This window comes from Lepisma saccharinum, chromosome 7 (genome assembly GCF_977018435.1).
Source record: "Lepisma saccharinum chromosome 7, izLepSacc3.1, whole genome shotgun sequence".
In the NCBI taxonomy this organism is placed as follows: domain Eukaryota; kingdom Metazoa; phylum Arthropoda; class Insecta; order Zygentoma; family Lepismatidae; genus Lepisma; species Lepisma saccharinum.
This window is the reverse complement of record NC_139235.1, coordinates 94,210,446-94,234,159: the sequence shown is the minus strand read 5'-3', so window position 1 is coordinate 94,234,159 and position 23,714 is coordinate 94,210,446. Positions and strand designations below refer to the sequence as shown.

General features: G+C 36.4%; 1 protein-coding gene across 3 annotated transcripts in view; it reads right to left on the bottom strand.

Moving 5' to 3' along the window:
• The window catches only part of Mmp2 (Matrix metalloproteinase 2), a 322,043-nt gene that overhangs the window by 6,846 nt on the left and 291,483 nt on the right, over nt 1–23,714 (bottom strand). For all 3 annotated transcript variants that reach the window (XM_083125661.1, XM_083125663.1, XM_083125662.1), the window contains 3 exons: nt 12,131–12,272; nt 10,202–10,361; nt 1,358–1,461 (listed from right to left, as the gene is read on the bottom strand). In XM_083125661.1, coding sequence (XP_082981787.1) covers nt 1,358–1,461; nt 10,202–10,361; nt 12,131–12,272 — 406 coding nt within the window. The remainder of the gene's footprint in view (nt 1–1,357; nt 1,462–10,201; nt 10,362–12,130; nt 12,273–23,714) is intronic.

Genomic DNA, 23,714 nt, shown 5'->3' with positions numbered 1-23,714 from the left:
TGGTGGTGGCATTGTTCAATACATATGCCTTTGAAAGGAATGACAAGTTCATGCAACAACATATTATACAGCATTGCAAGCTTTGCAGCAGAAGAAACGGTCAAATCTTCCATAGACAGATAGGCAAATATATCCTGAGACAATGTTTACAGATCAAGATATATTTGCAATATGTTACATGTATACATGTTACATGTATACATGTTGATTTCTCATATGATCATGATAATCACATCTTGCATTAATTTGACAAAGGCCATACACACAATGATTATTCTGTACATTTCTAAGTCAGGATTTAATCTGTTTGCCCCAAAAAAAAATGGGGACGGAGCATGATTTCGCACAATGAATTATGTGGAAATTGCTTGCTGAATATCATCCATTGGAAAGTTTTGTAGACTCAAATATGCCTTCTTTACATGTAAAGTTTACTCTAATAGATACAAATGATCAAAATAGGCAATTTCAGGTACTATAAAATTTAATAATAATAAAATGTAATAATCCCAACCCACTACCAGACTAGCAAAGCACCTCAAGTATAACAAAAACAGGATCCAAAATGTTTCAGTTTGGCATACCGGGCACTCAATGATCGACACAAAGATCAAAGACACCCACGCAATTATGCACTTTCCGCACGAGCTGAATATCGACAGTGATCTGGCACATCATGTTTGGCTCTCGCTTTTGCAACAACTCAACCCTATGACACACACCAGACAAACTAGTTACACCAGCGATCCTTGCTGTAAGCGAGGAAACAACAGAAACCAGTTCAGAAGTCAACCTAACAGTGAAGCATTGAGTTTCAAATCAAAAGTGGATGGTGGCAGAGGCCACCGAAATTAATCAAACATTTACAAGTACGTTTTGCAGAAATCATTTTAGTACTCACACGTATTACAATTCAGATTGTTGATTATGTCCTGAAATGTACTTGCATTTTGAAAGCCTACAAATTGATTCACAGCAATAACATATCAGGAAAATGTATTCCTCAGAATGCATACATAATTACAAAAAAATCAGTTTTCAAGAGGTTACTTTGTCAGCACATCATTTCCCCACCCTGTATTCCTACATTTCAAATTCTCCAGCATTATAGGTTCCAATTCAGGTGTCAGAACTTCACACGTTTATTGGCATCATTTCACAAAAATGAAACATTTAAAAACGACAACTGATTATCAGTTTTACCAGCAGTAGTTATAATTTTTCAGAGGTGTGAATAAAATACATTAGTAGTACAATGTGAAATTAAGAATGTTATGAGCAAAATTCCCATGAGTCTCGAAATGTTCCCCTTTCTCACAAGCGTTTTTCAGAGCAGTCATTGTCTTATTATACGTACCATCCTTCCACTGGAACACGGCATCTACATTGTATCCAACTCCACTCCACATGGCCATATCTCGTGGATAATCCAGCTCCACTTTTCCCTCATCTTCATCAAATCTGAAACACAACAAAGCACTATTACATTCACATTATCAAGAGGTACAATTCAATTGTATAATTGAATCCTACATTTTTTTCAAACATTTTTTTAACATCTTTAATCATGATGTAAGTTGATTTTTACACAACATACACACACTATACTTATTAAAACATGTTTACAGCTCTAAGTCGTGGAAGCTTTCTACAGGCCAGATGTGTATCATTCCTTTATATTACTATGATGGGTTTCCAGTTTTCAGGGTGAGGTGTAGCTGAAACTAAGTACAGTAATTGTTACTGAAATTTTCATAGAAAAGTTTGCTGGATTTTCAGGTCTTCCACGAGGCAACTTCTGTGAGGAGGGCACAATTTTCCCATGTTCACTAGCCACTGGCAATTGGTGTTGGGTGCATTTGCGCATAAAAAGAAACAGGGTTACATGTATTTATCATATTTCCAGCCCTAGGGTCAGGGAGTTACAGCTAAATACCCCCAAATGCTTGTGTGGCAGACTCCAGCAGTGGCATCCCTAGGCCCTTTTGGGAGGGTGAAGCGCCCCCCATCCCTCGATAAGCCCACCCATATTTTAGCTATTGTTACATACAGTATTTCGAGAAAACATATTTGAACAATTGTTAATGTAGGAACATACCTCTAGATACATTTTCTGTAAACTGCGAAATTACATCTGACACGTTATGTATTTAGCTGGCAACAGTGCAAACGATCGTCGTCATTTGTTCTATTTTCACAACGGTTGCTCCGCGAGGACACTGTAGTGGTGAGTTTTGTGTGGAGTTTGTGATATTGTGTGTTTGTTATCAAAGCTTTTTGTGACATTTACTGTTGTTCGTACAAAAATGGACAAATTTATTATTCGAAGTAAGCACCTGAAATCGGAAGCTTTAAGCAAATGCAGCACAGCCACAGGATTGTCTCGATGAAGATAAGGTACCTGCTTCAACTGCACCAGCTGAATCGGACACATGTCCTCCCACTCCAAGTTCATCTACAAAAGAAGTCGAGAGTTTCATCACTTCAGATTTAGGCAGTAAAAGCGAAGGGCCTAAACAACAGTTTCTTTCCAGATTTCCAGGTAGTGTTTTCGGTAACCAGGATAGGTGTTTTAATGTTTTCGGTAACCAGGATAGGTGTTTTAATGAAGTATGGTACAAAAGTTTCCGGTGGATTGAGCACAGTGTTAATCACGATGCAGAATTTTGTTTTCCCTTGTAGACAGGCAGATCTTGCATTTACCAGTATTGGTGTTTGTAACTGGAAAAAGGCTATAGACAAATTTAAAGATCATGAGAAATGTGCTTCTCATGTAATAGCAACTTAAAAATGGCTGACGTCCCAGTTCCAAAGTACAGAAAAATTGGAGACAGTAGTTAATCGTTTGACAAATGCCAGTGTGAATGAAATAAAAAAACGCCGTTCTTATCTTCATCGCGTTGTTGAAGTGTTATTGCTCACAGGTAGGCAGTGCATAGCACAAAGAGGTCATGATGAAAGTGAGAAAGAAATGTGCGTGAAATTCTGAAGACATTAGGGAAGTTTGATACTGATTTTAGTGTAAGTTTGATACTGATTTTAGTGTAACATTTCAAAACGTTATGCCAGAGAATGCCACGTATCTTTCTCCAGACTCCCAGAATGTTCTGCTGGAATGTAGTGCAGCTTTTCTGAGGAAAAAAATATGCTGGAATGTAGTGCAGCTTTTCTGAGGAAAAAAATATTAACGGAGGTAAATGAAAGTGGCTATTTTGCAGTTATTGCAGACGATACAAGGGAAATAGGTAAGGTTGAACAAATGAGCGTGTCTCTTCCCTATTTTATTTATAACAAACTTAATGACAGGTTTTTGTGTTTTTTGAATGTTAAAAGATTTAAGTGCAATGGGACTAAAGGCACGACTTTGTGAAAAGCTGCCTGAATATGATATAAAAAATGCAATATGTGTTGGTCAGGGGTATGATGGTGGCGCTGTCATGAGTGGCCAAAATAGTGGTGTTCAACGGCTATTTAGGGAAGCACATCCCTTCGCACTATATGTTCATTGATATGCTCGCAAGTTAAATTTGGTTCTAGTTCACATTTTTACAGATATTCCTGAAGTTGGCAATTTTTTTGATATCCTCAAGTGCTTGTATACCTACTTTTCTACGTTCGGAATAGCTTATACACAGTTTGTAGAAATACAGACAAGAGTTAAATGTTCGTGCAGAACTAAAAAATCTAAGTAGCACTAGATGCGCTTGCCAAATAAGGTCTCTACTTGCGGTGAGAAAAACTTAGATGCTCTTTTGAAATATCTGAGGAAACCATCAGATTCAGCAGATAAATGTACAGCCCTAGGCCTTTAAGAATTTTTGAGAAAATTCTCAACCATGACGTATCTGTTTATTTTTCATTGATCTTCTGTCCATAACAGAAATTCTCAATAACAAGTTGCAGTCACCAAGCCTTGATATTGTGGAGGCAATTGCAGGTGTTAATGCAGAGCTTGACACTTTATGCGGTATGCGAAATGAAGAATATTTTAACTCTGTATACAAAGAGGCAGTCATTTGCAAAACAGAAGGTAACAATGAAACAAGTGTTGAATATTATTCACAAGTTCACAAACGTGTTCACATATTACCATCGTCACTGAAAACACAAGTTCACAAACGTGTTCACACATTACCATTATCACTGAAAACACCACGTTGTAAATGAAACCCTGGGGCACAAAACCGATACCGATAAACCTGCATTTTACACTTTCATTGATCGAATGATAAATGAGCTGGAAAGTCGTTTCAAAGATAAAGCAACTTCCAGTGTTCTGGTTGGAATTCAGCACATGTCACCTTCTTTACTTGCAACAAATTTTGACTTGTTTTTGAACCCTCAATTCTTGAGTGGTTTTTTGAGACTATTTTCAATTACAAGTGCCGATCGCTGAAATCATGGTTGCAAAAAATTACCTAAAGAACTTGACATACAACATCACATCCATAGTACATTTAATGAACGCCATTCCAAAAGACATGTTTCCGAACTTCTGCAGAATGTTGCAAATTGCAGTGACAATTCCTGTGACATCAGCATCGTGTGCCAGTGAAGGAGTTTTAGCTGTTTGAAGAGAACCAAGACATTTTTGCATAATAGTATGGGCCAAGACAAACTTCCCCCACTTGCAATACTGGCCATAGAAACGGAAGTGTCATGAAGGGAGGGGGAATTTTGAGATTCACTTTGGGGTGGGGTGAATCAAAAAGTTTAAGCCCATAAAAATATCACCCAGGACAATTTTGATAAATAACAAGTTCCATTTGCAAATTAATAAAAATTACTCCTTACTTTGCTACTCCGGTTCCAAGAGGGTAAGAAAAGTACCATTCCACTAACTTGTACATTTTCATAAACAACAGCCCAAGTGTCTCCGTTGCCCTTGTCAACCTACGCCTATGTATAGTATAGATCAGAGGTTGTCAAAATTTTCACTGCCATGCCTCTCAAGCGCTGCCAAAATATGCATGCGCCTACCCTCAATAATAATATATAAATACTCACTGTTGGTACATATACACATAATGAAGACACAATGTGTATGATTAGTACAGGCGGTGTACAGTTTATTATTATTTACGCTGGTGTAGTTCATTCAGCCACACGATATTCACGAGTGGGATTCCATGTCTTACAAACAGGCATACTGCAAATATTTGGATTTCTTCATTTTCTTGAACTGTTTGTTCTAAGAAGACAATGTACGAAAGCAATCACCAATGCTTCCATCATTAATCTTTTTCTTACAAATCAGCAACTTCCTTTAAAGGGCTGCCAACTTGCCTGAAAGGTGCAGGATTCCCTTGTACCTTATAGAGGTACATTCAGCGTGTGGAAATTCAGCGTGTGGAAAATATCAGAGATGCCAATTTCTGTACAAAGACACTTTTTAATGAAGTTTTCAGCATTGTAATGTCTCCATTCAAAATCCCGTGAGATGCCATTGCTGATAGATAACCAATGTGACTTGCAGTGATGCAGATACAAAAAAAATTAAATAATCTTTCCTGGCTACAAATGATGTACAGTCTGAGAAAGAATTACCTGGGCCACGGGACCTAGAATTTCGTAATGTCTTAAAGTCTGTTGTTTATGCAACCCAAATAACAAATTATTCGCTTAACTTTGTCTGGTGGATCTGAGTTCGCGGGAAGGATTGAGCATTGATAGCATGAGTCACATGACTCATGCCCTAGCAACAACAAACAACAGCTGGGTGATACGTGGCCTCAAGAAGAACATTTCAGCAACTGTTTTCTTAACAAGATCTGCCACACGCTAATGGTTTAAGTCCAGTTTATGCACTGGACCTACAGATTAAAGTGGGATCTGAATCAAATGTTCCTCTATCTGGTATTGAATTCGGAAGCCTTTGATTACATGTCAAAGACGTCACCACTATGCCATCGGAGAGGCAATGGAACGCCTTGATAAAGACAAGAGTGAAACCATATTTGGCGTAAATTTTAAAAATAAGACAATATTTTGTGGTCACAGTTTCGAACTGTGGGAGAGGCATAGATTTTTTTTGTCCCATCGTCCATTTCACGAGTTTATAATTCTTCCTCAGCAACACAATTAATACGAGTGGTAGAAGATAAGCGAAGTAAAATAACAAACAGAAATAAAAGGAAAAAGCAAAACACATTTTATCCATAATATTCTGCAGTCACTTCAGTAGTGTTCAAGGAATGCTACCTTTAAAGAGAGCCGTGGTCTCTAACTTGTCTTTCCCCCTTCCTATGTGCTCTCGATTCCCTCTGTCACGATTGGTCTAAAACTAATTAATGCGACGTTAATTAAACAATCCAAACAACGAAACAATGCACAATCAACTGCTCAACATTCCAATTTTTTTCGAATCTGAAAACAATTGAGATGCTGTAAAATGAAGCAAGATGCAGTAATAAACTGGGAATTTGGTACGGTATAGAATTAAATCTGTGAAGATGGTCCATTTGATTGGATATTTGTTATTTAGTGTCGCTATTCTTTCACTTTTTGCAAATAGCCATGATGAAGATGAGTAATGAGTGATGATATTGATTAACGGACACTCACCAAGAACACCCATGGCCAAGCCGGGATTTGAACCAGGGACCAATGCTGTCGTACCACGCTGTGCTAACCACTCCGCCATGGAGGTTGGTTAGGAGTGGACATTATACAATATTTTGTGTGCGCAATTGGGATCAATCAATGGAATGACTAGGCATATTATATTATTAATATATTCATATTATTAATATATTCATATCATAATATCACGAAGTAACATCAGACATATTCAATCTTGCATTATTGCCTTTCAACTATTTCTTCGACTTCAGGTTAATAACATCAATAGGATAAATTATGAAACAAATGATAAAGAATGTGGGATATTGACAGTTATTTCGAATTACCTGGCACAAGCAACATTAAGCAGACTGGGTGGGCAAGCTCATTAAGTGGTCAACCTTCGATCTAGTCACCAAAGTTCCCGGATTTGAGTATCGTCCTTGTCACAGGTGTTTCGAGTATTTTATCATTAATTTCATGTAATGGTCACTCCTCCACGACTAGGAAGAAGAAAAGTGATGTTACGTTAACAAAACTAATAAAAATAAACATGATCGAAGAGTACTTATTTCATCTCTCACGAAATCTCATATAAAACCGGGAGATATGAAATATATTTATCTTCACATACTTTTTCGATTTCTATATTTAACTAGCAGAGACCGAGAATGGGAGAGCAATTTTCAATTTGATAAACCGAGAGACTGTAAAGTCTTGTTTCTTACTTGCCATCTGCCTAATTGAGTTGTTCTGTTCGTTATTGGCTTTGTATTGGCAATTGACATTATTCTTCCCCTGTAGGTAAACCATAACGACGATTTATGATGAAATAAAGCAGATAAAACGGCAAGAACAAGAAAGTCATGCCTGCTCGGGACTTCAACCCAGAACCTTACGTAACAAGATTTGAAATTCTGGAGAAGGCATCTGTGTTTCGCTTGGCTTTCTCTTTCCTCAACTTCTGTTATTTTATCATGCACGTATAATTAAAATGGATCTGAGAAAATACGTTATTACGCCATCGAGGAGGCCCCGTGAGAAAATATTATTCACTTGATCTATAGGTACAATAATTTTTTAAACGTTTACATTTTCGTTTACTTCTTTCTTTTTTATTAACTACCCTTCTACCACTCTTTTTTTGTCTTGGAATTTCTTCTGGTTTCAGGAAAAAAATAATACATGCAGGCTGTATACCCCCCCCCCCCATGCAAATAGATAGAACGCTCACTCTCGAGAACTAATTTATAAATAACGTAACCATTAGGAAACAATTCGAACGTTAACTGATATAACTGCAGATGAAACAATACTTACAGACCCTAATGAAATGTATATTCTTGTATAAGCTCACAGGCAACAGGTATCTGGTGAGTCATTCACTCTTGCTAACTACGAGCGAAGGTCACTGAACCAAAGGGTGGCAAACAGGCGTCTGCTCTACGAAACTAGGGTTAGCAGACGAGGCCCGTGTTCCTGTTATCAATGACGTATGAAATAAGGAGGAACACAGCTTTCATATCAAAATAGATGTGTGTTTTGGTCCCGGCATTGCATGTATATCAAAATAGACGTGTGTTTTGGTCCCGGCATTGCATGTAGAACACTTTCTCGTTGTGGCCTTGAAGGCCCACGTAAAGGCTTCTCTGCAAGAAAGATATCTTACCATTGAGGGGAAGAAAAGTGTGTGTGTGTGTGTATCGAGGTCCTTCAACTTTCGTATTCTTCTTCATTTCAGAACGCGTGCTGTATCGTCGATTTCATCCAATCTAGCCGTTCTAGGTTTTAGGTTCCGTTTCTGTTTGGTAATTTCACATTGTCTTCCTGCTTATGTTATTTGCGACGAAGCTTCCGGTTTCGATAATCTGGACAATAAAGGGATTGGGTTGGTTGGTTGATGTGGTGTCTAAGTCCACTTTATGCACAGTAAGACTAAGAAAAACAAAATATGCTGACCAAGGCAGTAATTTATTTTATTAAAAACATAAACTAAACGTAACGTTTCAACCTTCTAGCAAGGTCTTCATCTAGAAGGTTGAAACGTTACATTTAGTTTATGTTTTTAATAAAATAAATTACTGCCTTGGTCAGCATATTTAGTTTTTCATAATCATGGAAACAAGGCTTAATGGTGTTATAATTAGTAAGACTAATTGCGAATGCACCTACAGTTTAAAGTGGTATACGAACCACAATGTGGCTACACATTACTTTGCTGCTAGATATTTGCATGCTAAGACGTAGGAAGTGCTACATTTTCAGTGTGTGGACTTAGAGATTTATTTGAGTAGTGAGAAAAGTATCACATCACATGTTTGAATTATAGCGCCCCCCCCCCCAACACACACACACACAGGATATCGGCCGTGTTATTTATAATGAAATATAACATGGATGAATTGTGTCTACGGAACTTGGAAGAAAGTCCACGTAGAGATTGGGAAGTTCTGTTCCGACAAAATCGGGGTCGTATAGTAAATGAAAAAAGAAAGTGCTACCTTGTGCTTTGAACCAAGCCATGAAGGCATGTAGGGGGTGCGGAGTTAGGGTCCCATACTTTCTTGTTACAGCCGAAGGTGGGGATAATGTGTTCAGCACCATGCCCCTGGCCGCCTTTACCTCCCCCCCCCCCCCAAGTTTCCTACAGGTACCCACTTCATAATAATGCTGGGTGGGTGCCAGAGTCACTTGAACAAGTGGACACAATTCCAATTCTCCCCAGTCGGGGATCAAACTCAAGATCTCTTGCATGGTAATTAAACTCCCTAACGACCGAGCTACTGCCGCACATATAGTATAGTAGCCTTTGTAATTACGGCACGAATTATTTTAGCGTTTCGTTCCGACAGTTTTAGGGGAATCATTTTCTGACATAGGCTATATATCTCGTCGGTTCTGCGACCTGGCTTGAGAAAAGGCAATTTTATGATGAACAACATTCCACCTGACAAGTCACGTGACTTTCCTACATTTCCTGTGTCTGTTGGTTATTGCATGAAAGACGAGTTGCTCCTTGAGACAGACAGAATCACCCGATCACCTAAAGGTGCAATGTGTGTTGCCTACCTTTCCGGCATTATTTACTGCCATTAAAGTCTTATGGAAAGAACTTTTTTCCACCACTGTACAACGTTCTCGTGCCTTCAAAATGAAACTTTGGCATCTCCTGAGTACCACTGGTACAGATGCATGTTTTTATTATAGTCTATTTTTTTTTTTTCTTTCAAACAGTATTGTCGCTCCTTCCTAATTTTTCATTTAGTTTGAGACTTTATGTTGTATCAGAAAATTGATAAGATTGATTTAGTATCTTTGATTTTGCATTTGTGACACTGTTTTACTGGAAGAATGTGAATCATAAATAAAAATAAGTTGCATGTTGTGCAATATAAAGATTTTAGCATTTTAATGCAAAGGCTTTTTTATTAATTTATTTCATAGTTCCAATGCAATGCTTAAAACAAATTGATCCTTAGATTTGAAACACTGCATTCAGCCAATACACACAGAAAACGATAATATTTTTGTAGTTGGATGGTTTGAGCAATAAGCATTAACACCCTGTCCTATTGTTTGTTACCAGCACTGAGATTTAATGGGGGGGAGAGGCTTCTCACAATCATCAACTGCTCCTTACCTCCAATACATTGTTTCACTGAAAAAGTAGGTCTTCCCGTTGTGACCCCAGACCATTGCCCCGTCTATCTTCTCCAGGTCTGATGGCAAGCCGAGATCCGTTAAAGGCTTCGGGTATCCTTCATCAGGATAATTGGCATTGAAAACCCAATACTGTTTCCCTGAAAGAACAAAATAATATGGTTATTAATAAATATATAATTACATAAATAAGTTGTTTCATTGTAATTTTACTAGTAAGTAGGATAAATTCGAACTGAATTTAAAATTTGTGAAAACTTGCTTGCGGGATGCAGTGTCTGGACAACAGTTTCACTGTAAATTTTAATTGTGGACAGCTGAGTCTACATTTCCTAGTGTGTTATCAACGACCATGATTACAATTCAAGTATAATTCCCAGTTTTGAAGGAGACCTTTCCAAAAATTCAAGGCTACAAGCATATGTTTCTCCGCATCAACGTATTACGAATCTCACCATTAACACATATGCACACACAAATACATTAACAATGTAAAGGGTCTATATGATTCCAATGTATCCAAAAACTATAAATCAATTCAATTAAAAGTACATATATTTAAAATATTTAATTTAAGGTATGGAGTTTACATTTGCAATTCCACATATCCAGATTCAAAATACATCATCAAACATAAGTGACTGATGTTACGGGATATACTAATTAATGAAAATTTGTTAATTGTACAAAAACTTCAAACTTAAATTTGGTCTATTCAACTTTAGGATATCTTCTGTTGCAATAATCTTTCCTCTGTGAGATAGGCTGTTCTGCAAAATGCACCCAAAAACGTAAACGCACTGAGAGAATTGTTCCCTACCCCCCCCCTTTTTTTCTTCCTGAATAAAAATAAACCCTATAGTGTGAAAAACTTGACTTAGAGCATTTATAAATACTGTATTCAATTTTTCACCTCTACGGAGAAAAATTCATGCAGAATTTTCTGACGCAATTTCTCAAAAATTGGAATGCTCTTACAATAATAAGCCATGGAGCACCAGCCAGCGAGCGCCAGGGGCTAAATACAGATTGCCAGCCCTCACTCCCACGTGCCAAGGTGGGAGGTGGGATATCATCCAACCAGTAAGGGAGTGACGTACGGTTACGCTACTCAGTGGGTTGCCACTGATCCCATAGACAATTTTCAGGGGAAAAGTTTTAATGCTTGCATCCCCCCCAAGCAGCCACAAACATGTGTGCCCCATAGCCAACGCATCATGCCTTAGGACTGCACACTCATGGTGTTTTCATTATTGTCCAACATTACAACCAGGAACCTAGTATCAGCCAATATGTGGCCTAGTGGTCTTTGCCAAACGTGCATTTTCTGCAAACATGAACTCAAATAATGTCCAGTTATTCGAGAATCTAGAGAGGAAATTCTTTCCCTCCCTATGTGTGTTGCCTTCTAAGATATATTAATACAATGCTCTTTTCATTGCTGGTAAAAAAATTCACCAGGCGTCCCAACTCTTGTGGCAATGGCTGTGTAAAAATTGCAGCAAAGGGACACATTCATATATTACAGAGAAGGCAGCGATATAATTTTGAACATGTAAAATCTGCTGCAAGGCTAAGATTACAAATTTACTAATGTTAGGTCTAAAGTAATACTTTATGAAGTATGCAGTTACACTTGATGTCCTGGTGACAACTAAATACCTTACTACAAGTTATTTTCCTCTTAAAAATTGAGCATTATTTTCATCCGAGGTTGGGCCTCAACTAAAAGAATCTATACCCTTTGTATGCTACAAGGATCAACTGTGATTTTCTTGCTCTTTGTGTTGCTATGCAATAATAGCAATGTATTCTGTTGAAAGTGTTATTTTCTCTTGCTCTGCAAACTGCATACAAAAACTATGCTTTAATTATTAGAAATGTTAGAAAGTCACGAAAAGCGCCTCACCTATGAAAAATACAATCTTTTTGTCGGATCTTTCATACACAGCATCCACATGGGTGAAGTTGTGTGGCAAATTGTACCAGAATCTGGTTGTTAACACAGGGTAGCCTCTCTCCAATCCCTTCTCTCCAACTCGCCAGAAATACTGAAAGAAGGAGGCTGCATATTAGGCTTACTACAGTACCAGTTACATTTTAAGAAATAATGAAGAGATTTTTAAAAATAAATAAAAAATATATGTTTTTTTTAATAAAAATAATGACCTCAAATGACTAATGCCATGTATTGTGTTTTTTGTTACTTTGCATTGTTTTTGCAACACATTTGAACAATCTGACAATGAGAATGGTCAGGTAAAACTGATGGGGCAATCACCTTTTCATCTCCTCGCTCCCTCTTGATACTTGCAAGAGGTTTGTGGAACACTGGACATACAGAATACCAGATCTGAAATATACAGGGTGAGCATAAAGTCTTTCCCTGATTACAAACTTTCATTGCTAAAGAACTATGCTAGATACAGATATGTGGTTTGTTGGAAATTGTAGCTGAACTCAATGTTTTGTTATCAGTACACTTCGACATGTGCTCCCTTTGTTGCCCTTACAACGTCTAAGTGATACTCAACATTTCTTCCATCAACGTCTCTATAGCATCCTGTATTCGTGTCTGAGGAATTTGCATATCAGGAACTGGTGAACTAAACACTGTGTCCTTAAGGTAACCCCATTAAAAAAAAAAAAGTCAAGAGGGGTTATGTCAGTTGAACGCGGTGACCATGATATGGGAATCCGAATAAGAATCAGACAAAACAAAGAAATGGAAAAAAGCAACTTTGTATTGCACTGCTTATTGCCTGCCATAGGTTTTATTTGCCTATCTACCGTGGAAGTTGAAATATAAATATTCATAATCAGGGAAAGACTTTATGCTCACTCTGTATAGATGCTCAAGACTTTCACCTTCAAATGGGCTTTACTGTGAAGAAAGGAGATCCAGTGTGAAATAGGAAACAAAACCATCTCAGTTGATACTGGGTTTAATGGGGCTCAAGCCCAGCCAACAATTTGCCTGTTATAATATTCTATTATTGAAATAAAGTCCCTAAGATTTCCCACACTTCAGTAACGACCTAAAGAATTCTCACTAGTTGCTTACTGACTGTGTCATCAAAAATATTTCATGACAAGTTTCTTACATCTTCAATATGATACTTTTCAGTATCCTAGATTATGTACACTATCTGTGATTACATCGTTATTAGAAATGTAAGGGAGGATAAAGAGCTTATGCACACGAAGGGGAAAAATAGCACTGAAAATACCAAATAGGCAATAAAAAAATAAATCTGCAAAATAAACACACTTTACAGTAAAATAGGCTATACTATAAAATTCATGTATTTCTTTCCGAAATGGGCTGAAACAATATTTAAAAACAAAAAGCCTAATTTTCTAGCCAAGGAACGAAAAAGGCATTTTAGAGCAAATCCTCAGCCTACTCACAAAACAAATATTTTATTTCTACCAACTCAAATTTTAACAACAGTTGGCACCACTAGACCCGAAACCCAAAAGGAATAGGGACAACTCCAAATTAGCAGGCTATGTAGAGCAGAGAAAACATTGTTCATGTCTGTTTTAAAAGTTGTGTTATTATAATAATAATAAATTATTTCCGTAGACCCATATCCATGGGTGTGGAAAACGTCATACAATACTAAATATTACAAATGGAGTAGAATTACAATGAAAAGAACAAAATGCAAACACAAAAATACAAAAAAAATCATATGGGTTAAGCATAAACAGTTATAAGTGTCACATACTAAACTTGTAAAAGAGAAAATCCACATATGGGAGACATACAATATCAAAAGAATTTAAATGCTTCAATTTACTAATCCAGTTTAACTATTGAAATTCATTGAGATTATATAGGGGTATATCTGTTAAATACTGTTTAATTGCTTTCAGTTTCTTGTGAGTTTCTGTAATTTTGTTTCATGTGTTATTCCTGCAACATGAAGTGATTTGTCTGAGAACAAGTCTGTGCGCTTGCATGTGGAAGTTCTCTTTTTGACGTGTGTTGTGCTGATGGACAGTCCAATTCTTATCTAATTTATGGTGTTTTAGTACATAATTTTATTTTCTCTAAATAATTCTCTACATGAGTTTCTAATTGGTATTTTGAACATATACCGTATTGCTCTTTTCTGTAGAGTAAGCAATCTTTGAGTGTATTCCTGCGCAGCTCCTCCCCATGCTATTATGCAATATTCTAGGTATGGATATACAAGTCCATATAGATTTGTATTTATTTCACACACATGATATTGTGTTAGGAGTTTTAGGAGATATAAGTTTTTCCCTACTTTTTTGCATACATGGTCAATATGATATGCCCATCTTAATTTGTCATCAATAACTAAACCTAAAAATTTAACTGGATTTTCATAATTTATTTGATTATCTATATGTAAGTTTATATTATCAAAATTGGGTTTATTTCCAGGATTGAAAGCCATATACATTGTTTTTTGATAGTTTACATTCAAGTTATATGAATTTAAGTGCTGAGTTATTATATTTACTGATATGTAGGTTTGTCTTTCTAATTGTTCTTGTGCAGGGGTTTATCCAGGATTTTTCCCTTGGGGGGGTGCTGGAAAATTTTGGGGGGGTGTAAGTTTGGGGAAGTTAAGTGCATATTTTGGACAGTTTTAAAAATGTTCACCTAATTCAATTTCTTCATGGATGTTTCTAGAGATTAACCCCTTCCTCCCTTCCCTTCACGTAACATTTCAGAAGAAAAAAGATGTCAAATACAGGAAAAGATGAAAAATAGATTAATGTTAACATTTCAGTTTAACGTTTCGAGTATTGCTTTCCTTCCGATAATGTTCAGTACTTGAAGTACTTGATTTAATCAATCGTTAGACAAAACACAAGGGATGACATTAAAAAACACAAAATTTTAACATCATATTACCAGGAATCATTTCATACAATTCTTAAGCTAGTTATAAGAAATTAGGAGCACTTGCGCAATATTTTTTTTAATTGTATTTGTATCGTTCTTGCCCTAGGTGTAACTCTTGAGTTCATCTTGGGGTGCGCAATTGAAATATCAGTGAATGAATTGCATAGGTGTGTGCGCACTTGCCTGTCTGAAGTAGTAGTAATAAATGCAGATATAATATGACTTAAATAAATTATGACACTGCCAGCGAAGGGAACAAGAAAATTTTTAGAACTATTTCTTTGCAAACTGATTATGCATATTATTAGTTAAAAATAGCGACAGTATCCCATGATGTTTACTCTTTACAATCTTGCTTTGCTCGTTCGTTGAAGACTTCAATATGAAATTCCTTGACTGATTTAATTCAAAAGCAATATCAGGTATCTATCAAATGTGCATCCAAACTTTCCACTACATTTTAACGTCTTCATGGTCATGCTCTAAATATATTGAGTTTCATTACCTTATTTCAGTTTGTGAATCATCGTTTAAACAGAGATTTGAAAATACCAGTAGAATTTGGAACTCACTCGCTACATAGAACTATTAAAATTATACATGCATATTTTCTGTTAGAACAGGAGGGGGGCAGGGGGCATGTGGTGAGGTAAAGAGGACGCCGAACGAGCAAAGCAAGATTGTAAAGAGTAAACATCATACTGTCGCTGTGTTTAATTAATAATATGCATATGCATTATAGCCTTACAAAACTTTAGAAAATACGCTTGGCACTTTTGAGAGTTTATCTTTCAAACACTAAATGAGAGACTCCAGGGAATTAGGAGTCACCTGCCTCTTTGCCTTAAAGGGAAACGAAATAACATGTGCAAATAAACGCATGGCATGTTAACTGCAAAAGGAAGACAAGGAAGTTTCACTTCTAAATTGAGGCAATGCTTTATTATTTTCAATTATTTAAAAATTGAATAGCATTTATTTCGCTATCCAACACAAAGAGCACAATGAACCAAACAAATTTTCTCTCTCCACGTTTTCCAGCAGGCAGTGGCAAGGGGCGTCGTGACCTACTGGTGTGCCTATGGTTAGATATAAATTGTGGCACTTAATGAAAATTAAATTTCTTTTATATTTAATTCCTTACACTCAGGCCCGTAACCAGGAATTCTTTGTAGGAGGGGCAAAGTCAATCCTAGAAGGGGGCAAATTTTTAATATATTGTGTCGGTCGCATTGGCAGATATAGCAGGGTACACAGAGGCACTTGACACCTCCCCCCCCAAAAAAAATAAGTAACAGAAAAGGGATGATATCTTGAAACTTCAACGGACAAAAAAAAACTTCGATCAACATCAAATGGCATTTTTTCGATAATGACCTCTCCAGATTGGCAAAGAATATAAAGTTTAACATAAATAGGCTAATAGGGACTGTATACACTTGCTCGGCTCTTAAAACAGTAGAATTTATTAATGATAGGATATCATATGCAGTTTTACAGGGTAGGTGGTGTAAAATTATTTTAATAAACATACATGCACCAACGGAAGATAAAGATGATAATACTAAAGATGATTTTTATACAGAGTTAGAACAGGTCTTTGATAAATTTTCTCAGTATGATATGAAAATTCTGTTAGGTGACTGTAATGCACAAAAGGTGACTGTAATGCACAAATTGGCAAAGAAGAGACATTTAAACCCACAATTGGTAAAGAAAGTCTTCATGAATTAAGTAATGATAATGGTATAAGATTGATTACTTTTACTGGCCGCGGTGGCTCAGTCGGTAACGCGTCTGACTACCATGCTCAAGGTCCCGGGTTCGATCCCCGGCCGGTTCAAATCCAGGAACTTTTCTAACGATGGAAGCGGCCCCGGCGCCCACCCAGCGTCGAATAACATGGGTACCTGGGGGAAACCCTGGGGGGGTAAAGGCGGTCAGGGGCGTGATGCTGATCACATCATCCCCACTCATGACCGGATCAAGAAAGTGTGGGGCGTTACCCCCACACCCCCTATACGCCTTCATGGCGTGGTGCTAAGCACAGGGGAGCACTTTACCTTTTTTTTACCTTTACTTTTGCAACCTCAAAGAATTTAATTGTGAAAAGTACCACTTTTAAACATAAAGATATCCATAAATATACCTGGTCTTCTCCAGATGGTAAAACTCATAATCAGATAGATCATATTCTCATTGATAAGAGAAGGCATACTAGTATAATTGACGTTCGTACACATAGAGGTGCTGACTGTGCCAGCGACCATTATTTAGTAATTACTAAATTAAGAGAAAGACTCTCAGTGATAAATCATAAGCAACAAAATCTAAAAGTTCTAAAATTTGATACAGGAAAGTTTACTGATGAAAGAATTAAGAAAGATTACCAAATTAAATTGTCAAATAGATTTGATGTGTTGCAGGATTTAAATGATGATGAAAATATAAATGAAACAGACGTAAATAAGAATTGGGAGCACATACGTAATGCAATTGAATCAGCAGCTAAAGAAAGTATAGGATACCATAAACCGAGAAAAAGTAAGCCATGGTTTGATAATGAATGTCATAATCTAATAGAAATAAGAAATCAGGCTAGACTTAGGTGGTTAAATAACTCTGATGATACAAATCTAAACAATTATAATAGAATAAAGCGAGAAGTTAACCGCACGTTTAGAAGTAAAAAAAGAGATTACTTGAAAAGCAAAATTAACGAAATTGAAACAAACAGCAAAAATAAAAATATCAGAGATTTATATAAAGGTGTAAATGAGTTTAGAAAGGGGTGGCAACCTAAAGTAAACTTGATAAAAGATAAAGACGCTGATTTTCTAGCTGACCCAAGCAATATTCTAAATAGATGGAAGAACTACTTTCATGACCTTTTAAATGTCCATGTAGGAGATAAATCAGAAGTGAATGAAGTACACACAGCAGAACCTTTAGTTCCAGAACCTAACTTGACTGAAGTTAAAGATGCTATTAAAAGGCTAAAGAATAACAAAGCACCTGGCACTGATTTAATACCAGCTGAGTTAATTAAATATGGTGGAAATTCATTAATATGTCAAATTCATAAATTAATTTGTTTAATATGGAAAAAAGAAGAAATCCCTCAACAGTGGAAAGAATCCATAATTGTTCCTGTGTTTAAAAAAGGTGATAAAATGAACTGCAATAATTACCGTGGAATCTCTCTACTCTCAACAACGTATAAAATATTATCTAACATTCTTTTAACTTTTAACAAGACTAACCCCATATGCTAATGAAATTATAGGTGATTATCAATGTGGATTTAAACGTAACAGATCAACAACAGATCAAATTTTTCACATCAGACAGACACTTGAAAAAAAGTGGGAATATAATCAAAATGTCCATCAGCTATTCATTGATTTAAAAAAAGCATATGATTCAGTCAAACGAGATAAACTATATAATATATTAGTCGAGTTTGGAATACCTAAGAAGCTTGTTAGTATGATAAAAGTATGCACCAGTGAAACAGAAAGTAAAATTCGTGTGGGTATTAATATGTCTGACAAATTTACAATTCATGATGGGTTAAAACAAGGAGATGCATTATCTCCATTGCTCTTTAATTTTGCCTTAGAATATGCTGTTAGGAAAGTAAAAGAAACTAAAGAAGGACTAAAATTAAATGGTGTGACTCAGTTGTTAGCATATGCAGATGATGTAGACTTACTGGGGGATGAAGTGAATACAATTAAGAATAATGCTAAAATATTTTTTCAAAACTGCTAAAGAGATAGGTTTGGAAGTTAACAAAGAGAAAACTAAATATATGCTTACAGGCCGAAACCAAGTGTTAGGTAATAATCAAAATCTAATTATTGATAACAACTCGTTTGAACCAGTTTCCAAATTCAAATACTTAGGAGTAATATTAACAAATGAAAATTATATTAAAGAGGAAATAAAAAGTAGGCTTAATTCAGGAAGTGCATGTTACTTCTCTCTTCATAAACTTTTGTTTTCTCGTTTAATATCTAAGAAACTAAAAGTTAAAATATACAAAACAGTAATTTTGCCTGTGGTATTATATGGATGTGAAACTTGGTCCCTTACATTGAAAGAGGAACATAACTTGAGAGTATTTGAAAAAGATCCTTAGGAAAATATTTGGACCTAAAAGGGATGAGGAGACAGGTGAGTGGAGAAGGTTACATAATTTAGAACTACATAATTTGTATTCAAGTCCTGATATTATTAGAATGATTAAATCAAGAAGACTTAGGTGGGCAGGCCATGTGGCACAAATGGGAGAGGAAAGAGGAGTTTACAGGATTCTTGTTGGGAAACCTGATGGTAAGAGACCTGTAGGAAGGCCAAGACGAAGATGGAGGGACAACGTTGAGATGGACCTAAGGAAAATCGGTAGGGATGGAAAAGAGTATATAGATCTTGCTCAAGATAGGGAAACATGGAAGGCCTGTGTTGCTGCAGCCATGAACCTTCGGGTTTAAGAAGGCTAGAGAGTTAGTGGTTAGATGCACTTGATATTTAGACGATTAATGGGCCTCTCTGAAGAACTGATTAAGGGAGCCCTTTATAAATCATTTCTTTTTTCATATAGAACGTTTCGCTCCCAGGACCGACTCCCACCGCCCCATAGCTATGACTCTGAACTTGGACAATAAGAATAGAAGGCATTGCGAGCGAAGCGAGCAAGAAAATTTTACGAAATGTATTTTTATTTGTATAAAATTTTGAAATCGAGAGGGGGGTAATTGCCCCTTGCAAGTGCCCTTGGCAGTCTCGAATAAAAATGCAAGGATCTCGTAAAAACTAATTCCATCATGAGTATCCAATTGTCCTGCTATTCTTAGATTCTCCTAGTCTTGTTTTTTTTTACTTCAATGTTTGCTTCCCCTAGAATGGACTTCCTTCCAAGGTCAGGACGGTGGGGGGGACAATGCCCACTGCCGCCCTGTGGTTACGACACTTTTTATGAGTGTCTCTTCATCAATTTCACGTCATCATTCATTGTTGCAATTACGCACCCAGAAATTTTAATTCAATCAATCAATCAATCATTGTTGCAATTAGCTATAAGTGAAAGAAAAGCAACGCTAAGTAACAAAAATCAGATATCCACTCCCCCTCTCTACCACATGAATCACTGTTACCAAAAAGGAAATTTTTCCCTCCCAATCCTGATACGACATTATACTGAATCCCCCACACGTTCATAAATCACAAAATCATTAAGTGTCTTTGTTATGTTGCTACAGTAATTGTAAAGATTAGTGAGAATTCTAGGCGTTCTGTATTTTTCACAGGGGGGGGGCAAAGCAGGCTCTCAGGGGGGCAGTTGCCCCCTGCCTCCTCTAGTTACGGGCCTGCTTCCACTTCCTTTGCTTCTTCTGAAAAGTTGAATAAACTTAAACATATCATTATGTCAGGGAACCGACTAGATACAAAGAGAAATACAATTTTTACTAAAGCTATATCTTTGCAAACTGACAATAACTTTAATTTAATAGGGTGCCAGTAATTTCACAGGGCACCACGACGTTAACGTTTTTCTATTTTTATCTGTTTTGCTTGTTCGGCACCACATTTGTACTTAGCGCCTAGGCAAGCACCCCACGTGGACCCTCCCTCTTTTACAACTCTCTTTCTAATAGTATATAATTTATTTTACAAAGGTAAGAACTCTTGGAGCCACAAAAATGGTCATCAACTATAGACCTGAATGAATCACTTAGGTTCTTCATGAAATACTTGCCATTTTATATCGAATACTCGGTGAGTAAATTTTATATTGGTACTTTATGAATATCGGTTCACTGATTTTCTACTCACCACTTTCGGTTTCTTTCTGTCTGGTTTTTCATTTTCTCTATCTTCTTCAGACAGTTTAGCAGTAAAGTTTCAGACATTGTTATACACTAAACAGAACGACAACACACGAACGGAGATGCTACACTGAGACTGACCTAAGGCATTTGACTGTTCTTTTCTCTACCATTCCAAAATCATTCTTCTCGCCAAGTTACAGAGAATAGTGTTGCTAACCATAGTAACAGAATTCACTTCAAGGAGTCAAACCTGTATCTTTGAATTTCTTCCCTTACTTTTATCGTACATTTTTCACATGAAAGAATCGAAAGGAAAATGCAAGAAAATGTAAATTTCATTGACTCATGGGTTGAATAATTGAATTTACGAATCTGTAATATATATAAGGTATTCAAACGCTGAACTGTGAACACTGTGCGTGGAATGTGCTCCCTGGAAGGAGGGCGAGAGGTCAGTTTGACATTTTCCAGATGGCAGTGTCCCTTCCCTAGAGCTGACCAAAGCCTTGTCAAGGGTGCTGCTGTTTCCAGGAAATGACGATGCTGCACATTCCACCCTCCTTCCTTGACACTTTGGTTTTAGTTGATCGGAAGGTCCATTGGACTACGCTTCCTCAGCTACAAATGATTCCTTTCTGTTAATGTTGAAGTATTGTCATTCTATTGTTGATATAAACATCCATATTTACACCATCCTGTAGGGGGGGGGGGTGTTCCACTTTTCTGCTTGGGGGGTGTTCACCAAAATTTGGGAGGGTGTTGGGGGGGTGTTAGGGGGGTGTAGATAAATCACTGTTCTTGTGTATTTGCACTGCATGTTAGGGTTGTGTCATCTGCATATGTTAAAATATTTGTATTGTCTGGGGTGGGTAAGTTGTGGATATATAGTATGAAGAGTAGCAGGCCTAGTATGGAGCCTTGAGGGACTCCTGTTTTTGCATATTCAGTGTCAGATATAATTTTGTGAACCACGGAGTTTTCAGTATGAATTGTCTGGGACAGAAATGGGCTTCAAGTTTGACTTTGTTCAAATCTAAGCAAATCATTTCTTCACAATATTTCCATCCAAGATTCATTACTATCTCTAGTACTGGGAAGAAAGTTGGGAGGGTGTGGAGGTTGAAAGAGGAGTTAGCATGTAGAAATCATTTGTTCCAATTTTTTTTCCGGTCTATATCAAGATTATAGCAGATTCTCAATTTTACATTTCTTAGCGAATCAACATGATATGGTTGCTCCATTGGGACCATGATAATTGCATGTATAACACAGGAAAAAACTAACTAAAATTGTGGCTCTGCTGTATACTGGAACATTGGGATTCAACTGTGTTTGCATATATTTTTCTAATAGCAAATATTTCTCTCCAGCTTACAAATTGTAAATTTTGTGAAAATTCTCAGAATTGTGATGCAAAATGAAAACCTACAAGTGTGGTATCCCAGCAGGGCGCAAAATCATTTAATACATATAAATTATACGATACACATATTTATAAAGTAGCAAACTACATCCTTTACTAACTGGTTAAAGATGTCTATAAATTACGAAATAGTTGAAATTGTTTTTATTATGTATAAATTTTATTTAGTTTTGGTTTATATTAATGTAAATCAATTAGATTTCATAGTCATTGTTGTTTTGCATTCTTGTTTTACTTTTATTGTTCACATTGATGTAGATTTGTTAACAATCTAGACTAATTTGTGTATGTATTCGATATTATCCTTAGTACATTATATTAGAAATATAAAGTAACTGTTAATCTTTAGTTTGTTGTAACAAAAACATTATATTAGAAATATAAAGTAACTGTTAATCTTTAGTTTGTTGTAACAAAAACTCTTCTACCACGAAAATTTAGGTGGGGGGGAAATCCCCCGTCCCCCAGGATTTTGCACCCTGCATACCAGTACATTCACAGTAATTAAGCCAAAAGTGGCAGAAAAGCATGATCAAGTTTGAAAGAATGAATCGAGTCACCAGAATCCACCAATCTGCAAATGTTGTTTTACCACTCCATTGGTATACGTGTTTCAGAGTAACGATGTTGGTACAGTATATGTGTGAGCTTGGCGCTCACGTATGAATTTCAAATATAGTTTCAAATTTTAAATACATATTGCCTAACACAAAATGATTTTTTTTTATTTTTTTTGCAATATTACTGATTACCTAATGTGAGACCCAATTTATCACAGAAAACACAATTTTTATAATTTTATTTAATAAATTCAATAATATATTATGTGCTGACGAGAGAGATGTACATACTACTTCGTAGTTTTATCTTGCTCAATATATTGAGGGGAAAAGAACATGTAAAAATGGGAACATCTTCACAAGGAGTTTGATCAGTGTTGATTTCATTTTCGCTTTTCAATAACTACTCAAGAACATTAACATCTGTGCCCTGAGAATCAAAGACCCGGTCAAGGTCTGCAAGCGCTTGGCGCAATGGTCGGAATTGCCGTTGTTCATTCATAAAGAAAATCAGGTTTCAAAGTTTATTTAGCCATAAATAATTAGAGTAATAAGTGAATTAAGTCAAATAAAATAATTACCGGAGAAAACAGTGATATAACATGAACTCTGTGAACACAGAAATAGAATATCCGTGAAAATATGGTTATGTAGTTGGCATACTTGTGAGCCTCTGCTCACAAAACACGGACTGTCATGAAAATGACGAAAATGACATATTTGCGCAGACAGAGAACAATTCCACAATCTACATCTGGACATAGACATTCCAAAATACAACTACACAA